General features: G+C 32.8%; 1 protein-coding gene and 1 long non-coding RNA gene across 2 annotated transcripts; both read left to right on the top strand.

Moving 5' to 3' along the window:
* Window positions 1-2,740: 2,740 nt before the first annotated feature.
* Window positions 2,741-14,920, top strand: LOC115980222. Its single transcript, XM_031102498.1, has 5 exons — window positions 2,741-3,672; window positions 4,472-4,506; window positions 4,858-4,910; window positions 13,361-13,789; window positions 13,894-14,920. Exons 1-5 carry the CDS (start codon window positions 3,588-3,590, stop codon window positions 14,918-14,920), a joined length of 1,629 nt encoding a protein of 542 aa, XP_030958358.1. The 5' UTR covers window positions 2,741-3,587.
* LOC115979465 lies at window positions 5,605-8,085 on the top strand. Its single transcript, XR_004089059.1, has 3 exons — window positions 5,605-5,840; window positions 5,923-5,965; window positions 7,907-8,085. It is a non-coding gene; the product is annotated as an uncharacterized LOC115979465 (long non-coding RNA).
* Window positions 14,921-22,312: the final 7,392 nt, after the last annotated feature.

The raw sequence follows: 22,312 nt of genomic DNA, 5'->3' as shown, positions 1-22,312 counted from the left end.
TTGCATGTAATATTTTATGGTTAAGGAGAAGACATCTCTTATTACCAGTGGCGGAGCCAGGATTTGACCTTAAGGGGGGCAAAATTTATAACTAATATACATGTGTTTTCATAAACAAATATATATTGTGTATGTAGCATACAACATATGCATCATATATACAAAATATTAATCAAACTTGACAATTAAATGCCAGTAATATGAATAGTAAGTGATCATTCAATATTGAAAGATCCCCTAAAATCATTGCATATCATTATATTTTGTATATTTTATTAGTTTTTTTTTAATATATAGCCAATAAAATAATCCCCTTATATATTTTATGGAATTTTTCATGTAATTGTTTCCAAATTTTATTGCTTAATACTTTTTAAAGGAAACTTTTTTTTTTTTTTTGGGATGGTATTTTCATCTCTTCAATTAAGACTTTTTCTTCTTTATTTAAGTTTATTTTTTATCATTTTTTTTTATAAATTTTGAACTTTAAAAAATATTAATAAAGTAAAAAAAGATATGAATATAAAATTTTGATACATAAAAAAGGAAAATTTTGGGCAGGGTCGAGGGGGCAAGTGCCCCCTCTCGACCCCCCCCCCCCCCCCGCGCCCCGACTCCGCCACTGCTTATTACAAATATACAAAATCAGCCATATGCTTTACAAATATATTATAATCTTTAAGCAATGCTAAGGTTCCTATAAATTTTTTTACATAACCTTTACTGTGTCTACATTTCTTAAATAAATAAAAAATAAAAAAGTCAACAATCATAAAATTGTAATTCAAACATTCATCTATCTTTTATGTTCTTCAAATCTACCAATAATATTCATTATCACATTAGTTTGTAAAGTTTATGTTATATATTTGTAATATTTCTTAATATTTTCTTTTTTGTCTTTTGTGATTTTTTTTTTTTTTTGGAGAATCAATTTTTGTGAAATAAATTTACTTAAAAGTTATTAAAAAAAAAAAAAATGTTTCAAGGGCGAATATTGAGCACTTCAATATAATACCCCTTTTTGCTTTGTTTTGCTTTTGTGTGAAAGCAATTGTAGAAACTTCATCAAACAGATCCCCACCCCCCTTTTCTTCAAATCCGGCTAATGTGCTATATCGCCTCTTCAATCCCTTCTTTCACCCATCTGAAATCTCCATGAATCACAGCTCTGTTCGCCTCCTTACTGCAAAACCATCGGTCTTTGGTTTGGTTTGCAGACTTGGCAGCGGCGTGGGTCGAAGTGGCGGACATTTGGGTTGACGGTTTGGGCCACCGGTGGTCGTAATTCGTGTTACTTAAAATTTTCAAATTAAATGAAGTGGGTTTATATATTTTTCTTATTATGAAGCATTTTCGAAAGCGATTCTATAGTTTTTTTTGACACATATAATACTTGAAACTTTATGCTGTTAGCTAATGTTAGGACAAGAATGCTATTTGCACACTTTGTATTAATATAGAGATTCTATATGCACACTTAGTTTAAGCCTATTAACGTTAAAAATTAAAATCTTAGCTAAGAAAAAGGAAAACATAAAAATTGGGAAAACAAAAGGCTGAGAGCTGTGACGCTGCAACTTATCAGATATTCTTCATTATTTTGTTTACCTGCCTGTATTTTGGTTTGAGATTGGTTTCTCCTACAAAGTAACTTCCCACTGTGTGATAGTTTTGTCATGGTTTCTTCATAATATTAGGCTGTAATCTGTCACCAGCATGTTTTTGCTAGCACATATATAACAGCTTCAGTGTTTGCTGTTTTATCCTTCTTCATTGTCTTTATCTTTTCTTTGCTCTTAAAAAAGATATCTGTATTGATCTAGTCGAATGTCAATTCACTTTCTTTTAGACACATAAGAACCAGACACTCGTTTCTCTCCAGATTTTGATCTTCTGGTCATTTGATGCATGACTTAGTGTTGTATTTACTAATAGAGAGGAAGTTTAATGCTCTCTCTCTTCTCTCTCAAATGTTCTGTAGGATCTTCTATCAAAATATGCTGACATGAGCCTTGAAGAGGGAAGTTCTGTGTTGCTGTCAAAACAATGGCCCATGCAACAGTGAAAGCTCTTCTTTTAGTAATTAGGAGGTGTTAGTGGAACAAGCAACATAAATACACTGTTTTTTGTAAGCAAATCAATGAAGTGTAATCTATGCTGGAAGTGATAGGATTAACATGCCATTTTGAAATCAAAATTCCATATGTGTGTGTGTGTATGTATGCGCCTTTCTTCTACGATTAAGCCATTTTGGCTGGGATTAAGTGTGTTGATTCATTAATTTACTGGTTATCCACCTAAAATTTTGAAAATTTTCCCACTTGCAAATAGTTTCTCTTTTGGTGGAAGATCAAGTTAACTTTAGCTGCAGTGGGGTTGACTGAACAGCTCTTAGCAGCTGCAATTATGTAGTAGTGTGGAACAAGCAAGCAAAAAGAAAGAAAACATAAATTTCTGTATGAATTTTGGACTTGGATAAAAAAATGATTAAATTAAAGAGGTTCTATTTCATTTCTGGATGACTTGTAATATAACTATGAATGCTTCAAAGGCAGGATTAAGATCATGCTATTTTAAGATTTCTGTTATTAGATCATATGATATTTTAAGAAGTCAGTTCTTATTATCTACCACATTTGACAGGACGGCCTTCACATTTCTATGTTACAAATGATTGGGCCTATTATCTACCAAATTGGGTGCATTCCTGTATTGAAAAAAATCAGGTAACTGAAGTTAATGGTACTAATGTTTGGTTCTATTATCTACATACTCTTTTTTACCCTCACTGTTTTCGATTATTATATATGCCTCCATGTCTATGAGCTTTCGTAGGTCCAAATTATCATTAACGACGAGTAGAGTTTCTACTTTTAATTCATTAGTTTCTGGATCCATGAGTTGTAACATAATTTTGAATGGTCTGCAGTGGGATACTTTTTTGCTGCATTTTAATTAAGTATTCTTTGTGGATCTTGGTTTATATTTCAATTTCAAACCTGTTTCTTCAAATTATCATATCTTTGTTTAATCTTTAAGGGAAGTATTTATTACAAAAGTATTTCGGAAAAACTAAAATGGCCTTTAGATTAGAGAATATGCAAGTTTGGCTGGAGGGTGCTCTAGATGAAATTGTTTAGCTGTCCTTAAAAGACCTTGCTTTTGATTCTTAATGAATTTGGGAGTTAGAATGGTCCTAGCCAAGGTAGGTAATGTGAAATGGCTGAACATGATGGATTTCTCATTCATTTTCTACGACTTAAATAGAAATTGTAATACACGATATTAGGGAATTAGATCCCACCAATTATGAGCAAAATACCTAAATTGAGCATCTATGATCCCACAATATATGATCTCTAGGCAAAGATTGATTAGTGACCTCCAAATATCTTAATCTAAAGCCAGATTGTAGCCTTTCATGCATTAACATATTAAATGTGTATATTGATATTCCTATATGTGATCTAAGGGCTTGATGGAGAGTATGAATTCATGTTTGAAAATGAAGAGGAAAGCCAGAGAGGAGACACCATTTATGAGGAATGGAAGAATGTTATTAGAGGGGCTAATTGCCTTTGGCAATGGAAAAGGCAATCCTATCCATATTTTCTCTGCCGAAGAGCTCAGAAGAGCAACAAACAATTATGACCAATGTTGACGTTTTCTGTTGGCTAGTGATTTTGACTTTTACAAGGGTTCTCTAGAAGACCATTTGATTTCAGTTAATAAGCATAGACATGAAGTTTGGGGATTAAATGACATTATTAAAGACATTGTGTTGGAATCACAAATGAGTGTCCACCAAAATGTTCTGAAACTCTTAGGATGTTGCTTAGAGACCAAAAACCCGATTATTGTGTATGAATTTGTAGGGGCCAGAAATCTCTACAATTGTATTTGTATCCCACCAACTAAGAGAGTCCACTCTGAGCCATTACCATGGAAATGCAGGTTAAAGATTGCAATGGGCATAGATAATGCAATTGCATATCTCCATACTTCATTTTCAAGGCCTACTATCCATAGAAATGTTAGACCGCACACCATTATATTGGACAATAACAATGTTGCCAAACCGAATGATTTTTCACTCTCTGTATGTATCCCTGAAGGTCAATGGCATGTAGAAATTGATATATGTGGAACAACAGGTTATGTGGCACCTGAATATTTTTTTAAAGTAAATGAGAAAACTGATTTGTATAGTTTTGGTATGCCACTACTTACACTTTTGACAGGATGGTTTATTTTAGATGGTGAATATGATACTGAGGCCTATTACCTAGTAGATTGGTTGCGTTCCTGTGTTGAACAAAATTAGGTAATCAAAGTTGTAGATAAGACAATGCTGGAGGAAAAGAATTGATCATAAACAGTTTCTGGCTTTTGTGGAGGTTGTCTTGAGTTGCATTTCTGATATAGCAGAAGATGGGCGAACCACGGTTGATGCGGGAAAACAACTCAGGCAAATTTATGAGTCTGTCTCACCTCCTTAGCTTAGCTTAGCTCTATGCAGATGAATTAACATTTAGGACATTCTATGCTATGCTCTATAGTGCATTTGAAAGTAAACACTTGTTAGAGTCGCACGGTAAAATTTCTGCAATGTTACAAATTACAACTTAATGCATTGGGATAAAACTAGGTTTGATTTTCATTAGGCAGCTAAACAGGACTGTAATAAGACTTCCAATTTTCATTTTCGGATAGCTTGTTGAACTTTTTATCAATGCATGTAACATTTTATGGCCAATGATAAAGTATTTGGTATAACAGATATACCAAATCAGCCATGTTCATGGCCAATTCTGGTAGTCTAATTCTTACCCATATTCATGGCTATTTCTGTAGGTTCTATCAATATATGCTGACATGAGCCTTGAACAGGGAAGTTCTGTGTCGCTGTTAAAATAATGGCCCATGCAACTGTGAAAGCCCATCTTTTAGTAATTAGGAGGTGTTGGTGGAACAAGCAACACAAATACACTGATTTTTTTAAGCAAATCAATGAAGTGTAATCTATGCAGGAAGTGATAGGATTAACATGCCATTTTGAAATCAAAAGTCCATATATGTGTATACGTATGCACCTTTCTTCTATGATTAAGCAATTTTGGTTGGGATTAAGTGTGTTGATTCATTAATTTTTTGGTAATCCACCTACAATTTTGACATTTTTCCCACTTGCAAATAGTTTTTTCTCTTTTGCCAATCAGGCAAAGACACAAATTTGCCTTCTTTGTCAACGTTGGAAGATTTTGCAAATTTGTTCATATATACGTGTTTTTTTTTTTTTTTTTTTTTTTTTTGGTTATTCATAAATGATAGAGTGCTTTGCTTGCTTGAAATTTGTCATAGCTTTGCTTGCTTAAAATTTGTCATATAGATGTTAAATGTGGTAAAAATTTCATTGCACTTGAAATTGACACTGTATTTGTTTGAAACATATTACTTCTAAGTGCTTTAGTTTATGTTAGATTTACGCTTTGTTTGTTTCAATGTAAAATATTTTTAGGAAAATATTTTCTAATTTTACAGTGTTTGTTTTACAGTAAAATATTTGTTCAAAAGTAAAATATTTTCAGTCAATCAAATCAACCTAAGCAAATTTATATAAAATATTTTACACTTAAAATTTTGGTAAAACATTTTACATTTGCTCTCTCCCTCACACCCCGATACTTATTATTCCATCACTCCCACAATCACTTTCACGCTTAAACTCTCCCTCTCAGATTTGTCCCTCTCTCGCACCCATCACCGGCTCCAAGGTTTGAGGCACCATCAGCAAGCTCCACCCTCTGCCAGCGCTGCCCATCGCTGGCGAAACCCAGGTACTTTTCTGTCTTTTTAGATTAGATTTCTCCTTTTCTTTTCATTTTTCTTCATCTCTAACCTTTCTCTGGTTTTTCTTAGGTTCGATTTCTACTCCTTGCTGGAAAAACACCTCAAAGTTCAGGTTTTATTTTTGACGAATCATAATTTTTACACATGTTTGATTTCTTATCATTTTTCATATGGGTTTTTTTTGTTTTGATTTGGTTGTGTGAGATTTATTTATTTCTTTGATGATTTTGACATTGGTTGTTTGATATGAGTTAGGGTTTATGATTTTCAGATCTGGGTTTATTTTTTATGTGGCATTATGATATTTGTGTGATGAAATTACTGTATACTAGTTTATGATTTCCTTTTCTTTTCTTTTTCTCTGGATTGTTGTCCCTATTTTGTTTTGTTTTTTATTTTTTATTTTTAGTGTTCCTTTGTGATATATATATAACATTTTTTTTTTCGGAGCTAAAAACGATAGAAACTTTGATTGATATTATGGAATAATACCAATAAAAACTGAGTTAAGAGCAAACTCAGCTAGGGGGGACACCAGCCCAACAAAGCGATATCCCCAGGAAAAGAGAGAAGAAATTGAATAAGGCCAAAAGAACATGAGGCCAGAAAACAACTGTCCTCTAGCTATCAGATTAGACCTGTGCAGCCATCATGCTTTGGTAGTCTTCCAATAATCCACTGGCGCCCTGTATAATCACCCTTGGATGCACCTGAACCTGTTCAAAATTGAATTTGTTTCTTGCGTTCCAAATAGCCCAAGCTTAGTTAAAATTCAAAGAAGATAATAAGGAAACTAGGTTTTTGATTCATATTTAATTATTTATATCAACCTCTGAGTAATGCATTTGGGAAGCTTCTTGATTGTAATTTCTGGACACTACACAATATCCGGCTAATGTTGCCTTATATACAGAGCTAGAGACTTCAAATTGTGTGAACTAGCTGAATCGGAACATCATAGGCTTCCATTGGGTACAATACCAACAAATATTGCTATTCTTTAGAATTTTGACGAGCTACACATTGTGCTCAAGCTAATTACCTAAGCAGTCTTGAGATTGATGCTAAAATCGTCTTGTTGACTTCATAGACTAATGACATTAACATTATAGCTTTGATTATGTGTTCTTATTTTTTTTTTTTAAATGGAGATTTAATTTTTTTCCATGTTTGGACCCAAAAGGTATCAGACTCTGAAAAACCTGTAATATAAGTCAGACCAGAATACATGCGAATCAAGATTTGGGTCAGAAAAAAAAAGCTAGCTTTGCTGTACTCATTCTCTATCAAGCTTGGTTCTGGGTTTTGTCCAGAAATATTTTGCAGGTTCTGTTGTATCTTGGTTGAGAAATGTGAACCCCCACCTCTTGATTGGAAGAGTCGAGATGGGTTGTTGGTTCAGAATGGAAAATGTGAGAGGCTCAGGCCACTGGCTTGGGGCCTTTAGTATAAGCTGCTAAATGTGACAACAATAATTTTTAAGCTAATGTTCTGTTATGGAGATAGGTATTGTTTACAACAATCCTTAGTTTGTCATTAGCTTAGTAAGATTTATGGAAAATTTTCAGATTTCCCCCCTCCTCCCAAAAAAATCAGCTAGGGAAAAGCCTTAAATACCAGAAATTTGTGTCAACTACATGATTTTTCTTTCTGCTGTTTGGACCTGTCAAAACCTAGGCTGTTTCTTGTAACAGTCATACTATAATTCTTTGCTTGTGGCCCTACTGTTGCTCACTTATTCTTTTTATTCCATGTATGTCTTTGTGGTGGCATTGGGGCAGGAATGCATCAGCATATGAAAGAGCATGATATGCTCAATGCTTTTATACATCATTAATTGTTAGCATGTACGCCACATGAAACTGGTTTTAGTTTAGATGCCTACTGATTACTGCATTTTACCACCTTCATCTTACTGTTCATCTAAATTGTCAGTGTTGCTGGTATATGCGGCATAACATTATTTGCAGACAATAATATCAAAGCTGGCAATTTTGGTACTCCAATTTAATGTTTCATAGCAACACTAGTGATGTTTGATTCTGGCGTGCAGGAAGTTACTTCAATTCTTGTAGCAGATGGTGTGTCAAGTGAGAAGATATTAAAGAACTTCTGACAAACCATGTAGTTCATATTGTTGTATTATTTTTGAGCAACAGTTAGTGATTTATTTGTTCGAACTGCTGATTATCATTTCAGCTTGGTGTAGAAAATAAAACATATTTTGGGATTTTTGAGTGTCTTATTGTATGTGGGATGGTGGATGAACGTATACGTATTCTTGTGTTACACAGCAAAGCACTTGCCCAGCTTTCTGAAGACAATCTAATCCCATATTGCTACTTGCCTAGCTTTTTGAATAAGAAATTATCGTCAGTTTCGCTTCAGAAAGTAAAGGAATTTTTTTTATTGTAAAGTGAGAAAAAACTTTTATAGATTTTGGCAGAAAGTTTGTGCAAAATTAAGTAAAGAATATTATTTTTTTACTGGCTCTAATGATCCCTTATCCGTCTCTATGTATTTTTTGGAAGTTAATAAAAAAAATGATTTAATTTTTTAATTTTTAAAATTTTTTTCATTTTACGTTTTGCCAAACACTAAAAAATATTTTATATAGTATTTTCATGTACATTGCCAAACATTGTAAAATGAAAATATTTTCTTGCAAATATTTTACATAAAAACAAATAGGGTGTAAATGTATCTTCCATAAAATGTATATCACTTAAATAACTATTTTCTTGAATCTAAGTTTTTATCTATATCTATTATAGGTTAATTTCAAGCAATATGCCAAAATAATCGGTTGTCATTTACTATTTAATCTATAAGATTAATTGTTTATTATATCAGAATGACGGCCAAAAAAACCTATAGAACTCTTCATGGATTAGTTCATTTTAAATTCCTAAATACCTTATATTTGAAAACTAAAATAATAGGTCACCTTAGCAAGATGGCTGTAGAAAAGAAATTTATTCATTTGTGGGTTTAGCAAACTATTGTTACCCAAAAAAAAAAAAAAAAGTTTTGAGGAATTGGGTTTCAAAACTCTCGTGAAAATATTAACTAACATAAAGATTTGGGAAGTGGTAGATTGAGCAACTAACCAAAAAATAAAAAAATAAAAAAGATTAAGAGAATGATCAAACGGAAAAAAGGTATAACTCTTATTCAAGTAGAACTATAAAATTATAAATAAGAAATTAACTTGTTGATTTTCTATTGGTAAAATCGGAGTAACATTGAACCATGTTCCTGTAAGGTTTATGTGAAACTCTAAAAAATTTTACTCTTTCATTTTTGTATCTACAAACTAAAGTTCCTACTAAATTTTTTCCTGGAGGTTTTGTTGTATTAGCTTATTGTATGTTAAATGTAAAGAGAATGAATATTAGGAAAGAAAAAAACATTATGGAACTTCATTATCATTATATATACCTTACTTATTCTTTACTTTTTATTTGTGATTTAATCTAATAGGGTAAAAATCTATTTTGACTTTTTTTTTTTTTTTTTAAAAAAGGAAAAGTGTGGCTACTTGGTGGCTACAAATCTCACTAAAAAAAATTAACATGATTACATATTTTAAAAATCTAACCATTAAATTTCATGTTATTTATTTTTTTAACACATATTCAATTTGTGTCAATCGATTGTTATTTACTATTTTATTCTTTGAAATTATTTTTTAAGCATAATTTTAAATTACAAAAACTTGAAATTTAAATGTTTGATTAATGACATAACTATTAATCTTTAATCTTTTGGAAATTTGGCAAGTATAAAAGATATAAGAAAAAAAAAAACCGTTGGTGGATTTGTCAAAATTCACATCCAAAATATGTAAATGTATGCGCCTTTCTTCTACAATTAAGCAATTTTGGTTGGGACTAAGTGTGTTGATTCATTAATTTACCGGTAAGCCACGGCATTTTTTGCACTTGCAAATAGTTTTTCTCTTTTGGTGGAAGATCAAGTTAACTTTAGCTGTAATGGTGGTGACTGAATAGGTCTTATTGGCTAAAATTATGTAATAGTGGATAGTGTTAGTACGGACAAGCAAGCAAAAAGAAAGAAAATGTAAATGGCAGTAAGAATTCTGGACATGGATCAAAAAAAGATTAAATAAAAGAGAATATATAAGTCTAATTTGGCAAGCAAATCATAAATCCCTTACCTTATTTCTCTTGTTCCACATGAGTCATATAAGTCTAAAGTGGCAAGCAAGCATAAATGCTTTGCTTTGCTTTGCCTACTTCTCTTTTTTTGGCACAATGGCATAATAATCCTCTATATATATTAGAAGTTCTAAATGAGTTCTACAAATTTGGCTTTCACAAAACTAAAATTGAGGCTAACTTGGAACCTTTCTTAGGGTGTTTTGAAGCCAAAATATGTCTCTTATTCAAGTAAGTATTGATATTTGCTTTTGCAAATTTGTTCATAAGTGTGTGTGTGTGTGTTTTTTCTATTGTTATTTAGAATTGATAGAGTGCTTTGCTTGCTTAAAATTTGTCATATAGATGTCTAATGTGGTAAAATTTCATCGCACTTGAAATTGACACTATTTGTGTGAGACATATTATTGCTAAATGGTTTAGTTTATGTTACATTTAATATACGTTTGGTAAAATGTATATCACTTAAATAACTTATTTCTTGAATCTAAGTTTTTATTAATATCTATAATAGGTTAATTACATGTAATATTTGAAAATAATTAGTTGTCATTTACTATTAAGTGTATAAGATTAATTTATTATGTTAGAATACACACCCAAAAAAAAAAAAAAAAAACCTATATGTACGCTTCATAGATCAGTAAGTTTTAAATGCCTAATTACCTTTATATTTGAAAATAATAATAATAATAATAAATCACCTTAGCAAGATGGTTGTAGAAAAGAAATTTATTCCAGTGGGTTTAGGAAACTATTGTTATTAAAAAAAAAAAAAAAAAGTTTTGAGGAATATAATTTTTTTTAAAGTTACCCAAAGTCTAATTTGAATCCATTCCTTATCAAATATTCATTTTGTCTCATATTGATAATAAGATAGTTTACATTCCTTCCCGAATGTTAACAACTCATTTTTTTCCCCTCTATTTATCATATGTGGTGAAGAGAGTTTTTAAACTTAAATTTTCTTCATCAAGAACATCCGGTAGTGTCATTGGGTTTTAAAACTCTTGTCAAAATATTAAAAGACATAAAGATTAAGGGAGTGATAGATTGAGCAACCAAAATTTTTTTAAAAAAAAAGAAAAGAAAAAAGAAGAAGATTAAGAGAATGATCTAATGGAAAAAAGGCACAGCTTTTATTCAAGTAGAAACTACACAATTACAAATAAGAAATTACCTTGTTGCATTTCTAATGGTAAAATTAGAGTAACATTGAACCATTTTCGTGTAAGCTTTAAGTGAAATTCTAAACAATTTCACTCTTTCATTTTTGAATATCCAAATAAAATTTCTTGCTAAAATTTCTCCTGAAGGTTTTGTTGGATTAGCTTTATTGTTTTGAGTTATGTTAGTTGATCTGTATTAAGTAAAAACTTGCCTAAAAAATAAACTATATCAAATATAAAGGCAAACTTAACTTCACTTTTTACTTGATATATTGAACAAAGAAAACTTAAAAATGGGTTGGACATTTTCATGCATGATGACAGTTGACATAAAATGGGAAGAATAAAGTAAAAAATGACAATTGACATAATATTTATTTTTAACTTATTAGGTGCATGCATTGCTTTTAATTAAAAAAAATTATCATTTTATTTTATTTATTTGAAATTTTAAGAAATTAGTTAAAAGACTTCCTATATATGTGAATACAAGAGGTTTTGTGCAAAATAGATTCAGAGGGTGATTCAAAATAGTAAGTTAGGAACGGTTTGAAACAATTTAGAAAAGTAGCATCTCGAGTTTTTAAAACTCGAGATCCATCTTAGAACTCGAGTGCTAAAAACTCGCGTTCTGAGTGGGAAAATGACACATGGATCTCGAGTCTTTAAGACTCGAGTTTTATGCAAAAAATTTCACTTATAGTGGCGTTTTTAAGTCTTACAGTGACGTTTTAAAGCCCTATAGCGGCGTTTTCCTGCAAAAAAATTTCCTAAGTAGCAGGTTTAGGGTGCCCTATAGTGGCGTTTTTAATCCCTATAGTGACGTTTTAAAGCCATATAGCGGCGTTTTTTGCAATTTATGGAAATCGAGTCTTTAAAACTCGATTTTCAGCGGAATTTTTTTTCTCTAAAATCGAGACTTAAAAACTCGAGTTCCATCTAGAACTCGAGTTTTAGATACTCGAGATGTTATTTTTCAAAATTGTTTTGAAATATGACAATTAACTAAATTTTTTAATATTTATTGTTATTTTAAAAAAAAAATTCGTGAATACAATGGTGTTAAGTTTTTCACTTTTGAACATTGCCACCCACCATTTTTAACATTATAGAATTGAAAATACCCACCAAACCCAACCCATGCCTTCAAAATTTCCTAATTTCGTTGTAAATCCAATTTCTTTACTTATTTTTATTAGACCCACTCAATCCCGAAAAAACCCAGCCGTGCAAACCCATCCTTTAAAACAAAGTCGAACACCTCGTTCCCATTAAAAAAAAAAGAGTCCAACACCTGATGTGCTGCTTATTACTAGTCACGCCCAAAATCCTCCTCCGTATACTCTCTCTGTAAGTAACGGTATGAACCCAAACCAAAAGCTTTGAGTCTTTTTGTTATTAAAATCCTATTTATGTATAATCACCTCAATATCTCTAATATTTGGTAAGGAAGGTAATTGTAGGAAATAAAATTATTCCAATAGTGGATTTAGCAATTTTTTTGTTTTTTAGAAGAACCTAATCCCTATTAAATTTTGTCCCATAAAGATAGTTTACATTCTTTTTTGAACTAAGCTACAAAATCTTGTCAAAATATTATAAAGATTAAGGGAGTGGTAAAATGAGAATTAAAAAAAAAAAAAAAATTAAAGAGAGTGATTGAATGAAAGAAAGAGACAAAAAAAAAAAAAAATCATTATTCTTATTATTTATCCAAAGAAATAATATTTTTCTAGTCAAGTAAAAAAATCACGTTTTTATTACGTATAATGAAATAAATTTATAGAATTCCTAATCCTATGTCTATGTCAAATTGTCAATAGTTTGTAGGTTATTAAAATTGTCTTCCACTTTTAGGTTTTAACATTGCAAAATTGAAAAGACCCACCCAACAAAAATACCCACCCGGACCAAACCCATGCCTTTTAAACAATCTGGTCCGAATAGAACTACTCTTCACGCCCAAATCCCTCTGTATACGCTCTGTAAGTAAGGGTATGAACCGAACCCAAAGCAAAAGCTTTGAATCAGTTTTTGTTATTAAAATCCAAACTCCAAAATGGGTCATTTTACATCGAAATTTAAAGAAAATGGTGTGTTGTTAGATAGATTCGAAACCAATTTTGACGCATCACTATTTTGATGATTATGTCATAGAACAAGAAGATGGAGCAGCCGCAGCAGCAGCAGCACCTTCTACATTTTTGCGATTCAAAGCATCCCTTGCTCTTTGATCAAAACGACAGGAGCAGAAGAAGTTGCTGTGGGTGCCAAGAATCAATTTATGGTCCTAGCTACTATTGTACAGAATGCGGATTTGATGAAGAGGGATGGTACAAGTACAGGCATCATAAATCATGTGCGGAATTGCCGCTTGGGTTGCACCATCCCTTGCACCCAATCCATCCTCTCATTCTCTTTGATGAAAAGACACATTATCCTGAACAAGAAGAAGAACACAAACAAAAGACCAAATGCCAACTCTGCAATGAATCTCGCCGACAATACACTTATTGTTGTTATCGCTGCGACTTCAACCTTCACGCCACATGTGCTTCCTTACTGCCCACCATCCAATCTTCTCAAGTCCACCACCACCCATTAACCCCCTTTTGGAAGTAGATGTCGTTCACTTGTGACCTTTGTGCCAAAGAAGTCAAGGGTATACCTAATTTGTGTTCCCTATGTAGTTATTGCGTTCATAATACTTGTGCTTCTTTGCCACTCAGACTCAAAGTTCTAGTTCACAGGCACCCCCTCCACCTCATCCATTCTTCTCTTGAAGTTGAACTCCATCAATCCGATTCTCGATTTTGTCAACTCTGTGCTCAAAAAGTGAACACAAACTTTGGGTTTTACTATTGCTCCAGATGCGATTTCATTGCTCACCTCGATTGTGCTGCGGACTACGGAAATAGGGACAACATGAATTTGCTCGAACTTAAAGAGTTGGAGAATGAAGATTCAGAGCTCGATCAATCTGTTGACTCGGCAGCTTACAAAGTCAAAAATATCAAGGTGAGGGAGGACGGAACTAAAATAGCCACAAAAATCCAACATTTCAGTCATAAGCATGAGTTAAAGCTTTCGGATAATGAGGTTTTGAATAATGAAAAATGCAACGGGTGCGTACAAGCCATTCTCTCTACCTTTTATAGTTGTGTAAATTGTAGATTCTTTCTTCATGAATCTTGTGCTAAATTACCTAGAAAAAAACGACACCCACTTCATCGGCACTTACTCACCCTCTTACCAGAGCATCCTTATTTTAGTTCATTTTTTTGTGATGCTTGTGAGCGTGATTGCAATAGCTTCATCTATCGGTGTGAGACATGCTATTTTAATCTTGATGTTTCATGTAATTTAATCTCGGACATCCTTACCCACCCTGGCCATGAGCATCAACTTCTTCTCTCAAGCATAAAATCTAAACTTAATTGCAATTGTTGTGATTCTAAAATTTCCCCAATATTCCGTTGTACCACTTGTGAATTTGCTTTGGACTTCAAATGTGCAACACTACCACAAATTGCAAGGTACAAACAACATGAGCATCTCTTCACTCTTTATTATACTGCTGAAGATGACTCTGGTGAATATTATTGTGATATTTTTGAAGAAGAACGCAATTCAAAGCATTGGTTCTACTATTGTGCAGATTGCAGTTATCCTGCACATACCAAATGCATTCTTGGCAAAAACCCAAATCTCAAGTAACACATATAATGGCCATCTACCTGGAGGTTCTTACACATTTGTTTGTAACCTACACACCTCTAATTTCATTGAGGAAATCAAAGGCCACCCTTAATGTAATAGATGCAATACTTCTTGGGAAGGTTTGATTTATCAATGTGCCCAATGTAATTTTTAGATGCACTATTACTATTTATAGAAAGAAAAATGTTGTTTAAATTTTTATTCTATACTAGACTTAGTCCACAGAATTTTTGGTGCATGAAATTTGTAATTCTTATTCTATTTAATTTATTTTATTTACTTTTGAACTTAAGCTTAGCTTATTAGGATTGTTGTTTCGTACCTCTCAAATGGCCACAACATTTAATGTACTGTCACATTTACTAAATTTAATTTTTAGTCCTACAAGCAACTTGCTAAATTCTTCATTGAACCTACCAATTTGGATGCTGGCACTAACCTTGAGGTGAGTTTTTCTCTATTTGTTTTAGTATGTTTGGGTTCTTGAACAACATTTGAGCTGGTTGTTGGTGTTTATGTTTGTTTAGTTGTTCGGACATTGGTTACTTCCCGATGATGTGACCATTTTGGGGCTATGGATGGTGTTTGGAGGTGTATCCTACCTTTTTGAAAAAACGCCTTAGAAACCTTTTCTTAAATGGCAACAATTACAAAATATACAAGTAGTTTAGGCTCATAAGTTTAAAATGCAGCATTGTTTTTGGTAAATTTGCTTGTTATTTTGTGGCAACCATAATTAATAGTTATTCCTAAATAATTTTTTTTTTTTGAAGGTATATAGAATTTCCTAGAAGTAATTGTTGGTAAAATTTTAAGCAGGACTTTTCTTCTAAAAAATGTCTACTATTTTGCTTAAATAATACATGATATGCCAAAAATATTAACTTTGCTGGATTCCAACTGTGAAGAAATGACGTCACCATCCAGGTAGAAATTGCTCCTTCACCCATCTGTTGGCCTGAGAAATATTGTAAAAGTTTCAATCTTATTTCCTAAAAAAAAAAACTTTAGATTATGGTGTATATGTCTAACAAGTGGGATTTATTAAAGTCATATATTTTGTGAAAGTTCTTCTGAATGTCTGAAATTCTATGCGCTATTTATTCATTGAATAGCATTTAGTTTTTACGACAATCATATGTGGAGGCAATAGATTTCTTTAACCTAAAAGGGTGAAACAGATGTGAACAATTCTATAATGGTGAAATTTCTTTATAACCTTTGATATGATTTGTTGCATATGGAACTCAACATTGCTTTTATTGTTGCAAATGATGAATTGCATGTATTTGTGTAATGTTTTAGTTTACCACTTTAACTGATTAGTGAGCACTAAAGATGCCAAAGCTGATTAAAATTGAAATGTAGAGCAACTCAAGGATTCATTTTATAACCTTGTATGTGGGTAACAGTGTTGGGTCATAGACTATCCATTTCTAGTGAAGATGTTGGCACTTACAAGAAAGGTGGGTTTATCTTTGATGCAATGGTCTGAGATGGAGTATTTAGATGGACAACAGAAGCAGGGGATAGAGTATATTCACTATTGCTTGAAGCAGAATGCTGTGAAGAAACAAAGAAATCTTATACTAGATCTAATTAATTGATTAAGGCAAGAATAATGGAGAACAAGATCCATACTTATCTTGAGTCTTTCTACTTAGCAGTGTCATTCAAGTTTCGATGTTGCAGTGAGCTTTCTAATCTGAGATTGGAATAATATTGATTTGAGGAAAATTGAGTGGGCATTAGAAGAATGGGTGGTGGAATGACTGTGAAGGAATGACTGATTCGAGGGAGTTCCACATCTAAGAATTGCCTTTTGGTTTAAACGGTCAAAAATTTTTTTTTTTTAATAGAAAAAACTTTATTGAAAACCAAAACAGGCAAAAAACAGAATGGCAATGGGACTGCCAATAACTTACTGACATACCTCCTCCAAGGTTACATTTACAATAGCAGATGGGCTATTCCCTAAATCAAAAGATTAAAAAATAATTAAGCATAGACCATCTATAGCTAAGGAGTGGGCTGCTTTGTTTGCAATGCTCATGAAAGATTCTTATCAAATTTTTGCAAACCTGCTCATAAACCACAGATTTGTTCTAAAAACTTGGTTTCTACACTTCCATACCCATTCAATTACCAGAACACCAAACCTGCTCATAAATATCAATGGTGAAGCTCTTGAGCTTATTAGTATTGCTTGGCTTAGTTTCACTTAAAATTTTCAAATTGAATGATGTGGGTATATATATTTTCATTATTATTAAGCGCTTTTGAAAGCAATACTATAGTTGTTTGAGACATATAATACTTGAAACTTTAAGCTATTGGCTAATGTTAGCACAACAATGCTATTTGCACATTTTGTTGCACATCTGTTTTCACACTTGACCTCTAGGCCTTCATTTTATATTAAAATAGAGATCACATTTCCATGAAATTCAGAACTGTTCTCATTTTCTTGTGTTACTCATGTTAACTCATTTTGTAATAATTTGGTATGTAGTCTCTGTCATAATCAAGTACACATGCTACAAGATGCTACACTTATATATGTTGGGACCTTTTCTTCCTCCCTTTTGTTTTCTTCCCAATTACTTGTGTTTAATTGAACTTCTTCATGTAATGGCTTCTTGTCCCATGTCATCTTGTAGGTCACGACTCTGGACATTAGTAGATGTAGAGTAACCATTTGCCATGACAATTCAAATTTTTGGACCGGAGTGTTGGTTTGATTTGAATTTGAGCCTTTATTTTATTTTATTTTTGCGCCATTATTTATAGTCTTTGAGAGATGGAGTGAGGTTAAGGAATCAATTGGCATTCATTTGGAGCATTGTTAAAACTTTATGTTGCTTGTGCCTAAGTTATCAAGCTTTGGGGTATGGTTTTTGGGTAATGCATTTTTACAAATTTTGAAATTTATTCTGCCACATTGTTGTAATTTCTTTTGGTAGGTAGCATTGTTGTAATTTCCTTTCAGTCATATTCGAATAAATTTTTCCTCTTTTTGAGTCACACTCTCTTTCTTTATTCTCAAATATGTGGATGCAAATGGTCTTTTATTCTCTAGTGGGGTTCATTAACAATATTTTAATATATTGGGTGGAAATTTAAAGAAGCATTTCAACATCTTATTCTCAGATACTTTCATTCTTACACTCTTAAGTGATTTTGGAAATCTTATTTTCTTTTATTTATGTATCTTTAAGTTTTGGGTGTTTTTCACTTTTTGAAATTAAATCTCTATACTGTGTTTTTGTTTGTTCATTTTTTTGCTTATACACAATCAGTACAAGTTCAACTTTTAACGCCATTGTTATAACTTAGGCAAATAGCAATCGTTACACAAGTTAATTGGAACATATTCTTGTCATAAATATGGAGATCTTTTTCTTAGAAGATCAAAAACCCAATTGCTGCAAAGGTTTGTATCGTGATTTGGATCGTCTAGTTACTCCAATGTGGTGGAGGGAATGCGCATATTGCTTACCTATTGTTTGATGAAATGGCTGTCTTCTTTGGAATAGCTTTGGCCACACTTCAGATTGTACTCCATTAAGCATTATTTTGTTTAGAATAACAAAAAATGTGACAGGTGCATGCAAGTCATTCCAAACCCGTTTTATAGTTGTGCACAGTTTAGCTTCTTTCTTCATAAATCTTGTGTTAAATTACCTAGAAAAAAGAAACATCGACTCACTCACCTCCCAAAGACACACTATATAAGACTGATTGTATTACTTCAATCTGCCTACAAAGGATAAGTATTAAAATGTCCAAGCATTTATTCTTCTTGTTATTAACGTCTTCAAAATGCTTTTCACTCACTGAACTGGGAGTAGATCAGCTCTCATGAAAATCATTTAATTGTCTTCAAAATAAAGATTAATAAGCTGCATATTCTCACGTCTGGGATGGAATTTGAATTCCTTGCAACCAAGAATCCTTTTTTTAGCACCTGAGTTAGGAACTCCATTGCTAGCAGAAACAAATAAGGGGACAATGGATTCCTTTGTCTTATCCCCTTGGCTCCTCAAAAATAACCAACTAGTCCTCCATTTATAGTCACCTTGTATGTAGGAGTGGTAATAAAATCCACAACTTTTAGGCATTGAAAAGTAATCTACGATTCCAGATTTTCCATTGAAGCATAAGCTTTCCTAATTTCCACCTTTATGGTACACCCGTCTTGGCCTTATTCTCTATTGTAGAGTAGTTCTTAACAATTTCATGAGCTAATAGCACATTTTCTACTATATTCCTGCCAGGCACAATGGCAGTTTGGTTGGGGCTAATAATACCACCCACCATCGAATCTGAAGTCCACCACCACCCATTAACTCCCCTTTGGAAGTGGATGACGTACACTTGTGACCTTTGTGGCAAAAAAGTCGAGGGTATACCTAATCAGTGTGCCCTATGTAGTTATTGCATTCATAATACTTGTGCTTCTTTGCCATGCATACTCAAAGTTAAACACCATAGGCACCCCCTCCACCTCACCCATTCTTCTCTTGAAGTTGAACTCCATCAATCTGACTCCCGATTTTGTCAGCTTTGTGCTCAAAAAGTGAACACAAACTCTGGGTTTTACTATTGCTCCAAATGCCATTTCATTGCCCACCTCGATTGTGTTGCGGACTACAGAAATAGAGAGAACAAAAATTTGCAGGAACTTAAAGAGGAGGAGAATGAAGATCTAGAGCTCGATCAATCTGCAGCTTACGAAGTCAAAAATATCAAGGTGGGGGAGGACGGAACTAAAATAGCCATAGAAATCCAACATTTCAGTCATGAGCATATGTTAAAGCTTTCGGATGATGAGGTTCTGAATAATGAAAAATGCAACGGGTGCGTACAAGCAATTTTCCTTCCCTTTTACAGTTGTGTAAATTGTAGCTTCTTTCTACATGAATCTTGTGCTATTTTACCTAGAAAAAAACAACACCCACTTCATCAACACTTACTCACCCTCTTCCCAAGTCCACATTGGACTTATTATTCGAATACATTTATGTGTAGAGCCTGTAATCGCAAAGGCAGTGGATTCAACTATAGTTGTGAGAGATGCTGGTTTAGTCTTGATGTTTCATGTAGTTTAATCTCAGACGTCCTTACCCACTCTGGTCATGAGCATCGACTTTTTCTCTCTAGCATAGAATCTGAACATAATTGTAGTTGTTGTGATTCTAAAATTTCCCCAATATTCCGTTGTACCACTTGTGACTTTGCTTTGGACTTCAAATGTGCTACACTACCACACACCGCAAGGTACAAACAACATGATCATCCCTTCACTCTCTGTTATACTGCTGAAGATGACTCCGGTGAATATTATTGTGATATTTGTGAAGAAGAACGCAACCCAAAGCATTGGTTCTACTATTGTGCAAATTACGATTATCCTGTACATCCCAAATGTATTCTTGGAAATTACCCAAATATCAAGTTTGGAAATGTATATGAATTTAACTTTCACCCACACCCCCTTACTTTCATTGAGAAAACCAAAGACCATCTTAAATGTAATTATTGTAGTGGTACTTGCATAGAGTTGCTTTATCAATGTGTCCAGTGTAATTTCAACAGACATCATAAATGTGTATATTAAGGAAAAATGTAGTTTTAATTTTTATTTATATATTTTCTTGTTGGGTTGAGCCTTAGTTCTTTATTATGATACCAAATGTTTTATTACAACAATCCATTAGTGTAATTTATAAGGAATTTTTTTTTCCTTTTGCTTGTAAGCTTATTAGGATTGTTATTTTGTACGTCCAAACTAACAAAAAAAATTAACACGTTATCACATTTATTAAAGTTAGATTTCAATTCTGCTATATTTTTCATTGAACCTACCAACCTATCAATAATCCTGAGATGAGTTTTTTCTCTAATTTTTTTTTTTTTTTTTAGTATGTTTGGGTGTCTTGAGCAAAATCTGAGCTGGTTGCTGGTGTGTATGTATGTTTGGGTGTTGGGACATTGGTCAATTGCCAATGATTTGATCATTTTGGGGCTATGGGTGGTGGTTTGGGTGTATCCTACCTTATCGAAAAAAAGTCTTATAAACCTCAAGTGTTCAATTACATAATACACAAGTAGCATAACCTCATAAGTTTAAAAATAGTCTATGAGGGCAACCATGCAGTCTTAGAGAAGATAAGAATCCACAAAAGCAGGTAGCCAAATCAGCAAGAATATAAAGGTTGGTTTTTCTCTAAATTTGTAATTAATTAAGTCTTTTTTTTTTTTTTTTTAACGTCCTTTTTGTGACTAATTTTCTTTTGGCAGTGGACCTACTCTTTGCCTTTGGTGCCTCCTTGTGGTCCTTCCATTGCTAGTATGGGAAGTCCTTATCTATAAAGGTCTGAATCTCACTTCCTCGCGTTCTATTCCATCTTTGAAGATGGAGTATTGAAGATATGATGTTACCATCCAGGTAGAAATTGCTCCTTCACCCATCCATTGACCTCACTAATATTGTTACAAATGTAACTCAACATTTTTTTTATTTTTGCAAATGATGAATTGCATATATTTGTGTAATCTTGTAGTTTTCCACCTAATAATTGATTTGTTAGCTTCAAAGATGCCAAAACATGATTAAAATTGAAATAGTAGATCAACTCAATGATTTATTTTATAACCCTGTTTGTGGATAACAGTGATGGGTCATAGACTGTCCATTTCTGGCAAAGATTTTGCCACTTACAAGAAGGGTGGGTTTATCTTTGATAGAAAGAACATGATCAGTATCCCTTGAAGGGGAATGCTTTGAAGAGAGAACCAAAAAAGCTTATGCTGGATTTGATTAATGTGTTGATTAACACAAGAATAATGGAGAGCGAGATCCAAACTTGTCTTTAGTATTTCTATTTGGTTCCTTCAAATTTCAATGCTATAATAGCTTGGATAATTCAAGGTCACCTTATAGTAGTTCTTGTCTTTATTCGTCATCATATGCCTACACACTTCCAAAGATTGTATTGTTAGTAGGATTTTACAGCTAGCTTGGTCATTGTCTTGTAGTATACCCACAATGTTGAAATCAATATTAGTAGGGGCAGAACTTGCAAGAATTCACAATGACAGAGAATAAACTGAATGGGATGGTTCTTGGATGCCAATAGAAACTAAGGGCTTTGTAAATAATAATACGATATGCTGCACTTATTTATGTAAAGACCCTTTCTTCCTCCCTTTTGTTTTCTTCCCAATTACCTGTATTTGATTGAACTTCTTCATGTGATGGCTTCCTGTGCCATGCTATCTTGTAGGTCATTAATCTGGACATTAGAAGACACAGACTTATCATTAGCCATGGTAGTTCTAATTTTTGGACTGAGTGTTGGTTTAATCTGAATTTGAGCCTTTATT

The sequence above is a fragment of the Quercus lobata genome, chromosome 3 (genome assembly GCF_001633185.2).
Source record: "Quercus lobata isolate SW786 chromosome 3, ValleyOak3.0 Primary Assembly, whole genome shotgun sequence".
NCBI classification, from domain to species: Eukaryota; Viridiplantae; Streptophyta; class Magnoliopsida; order Fagales; family Fagaceae; genus Quercus; species Quercus lobata.
This window is presented reverse-complemented; position numbering and strand designations above follow the sequence as displayed.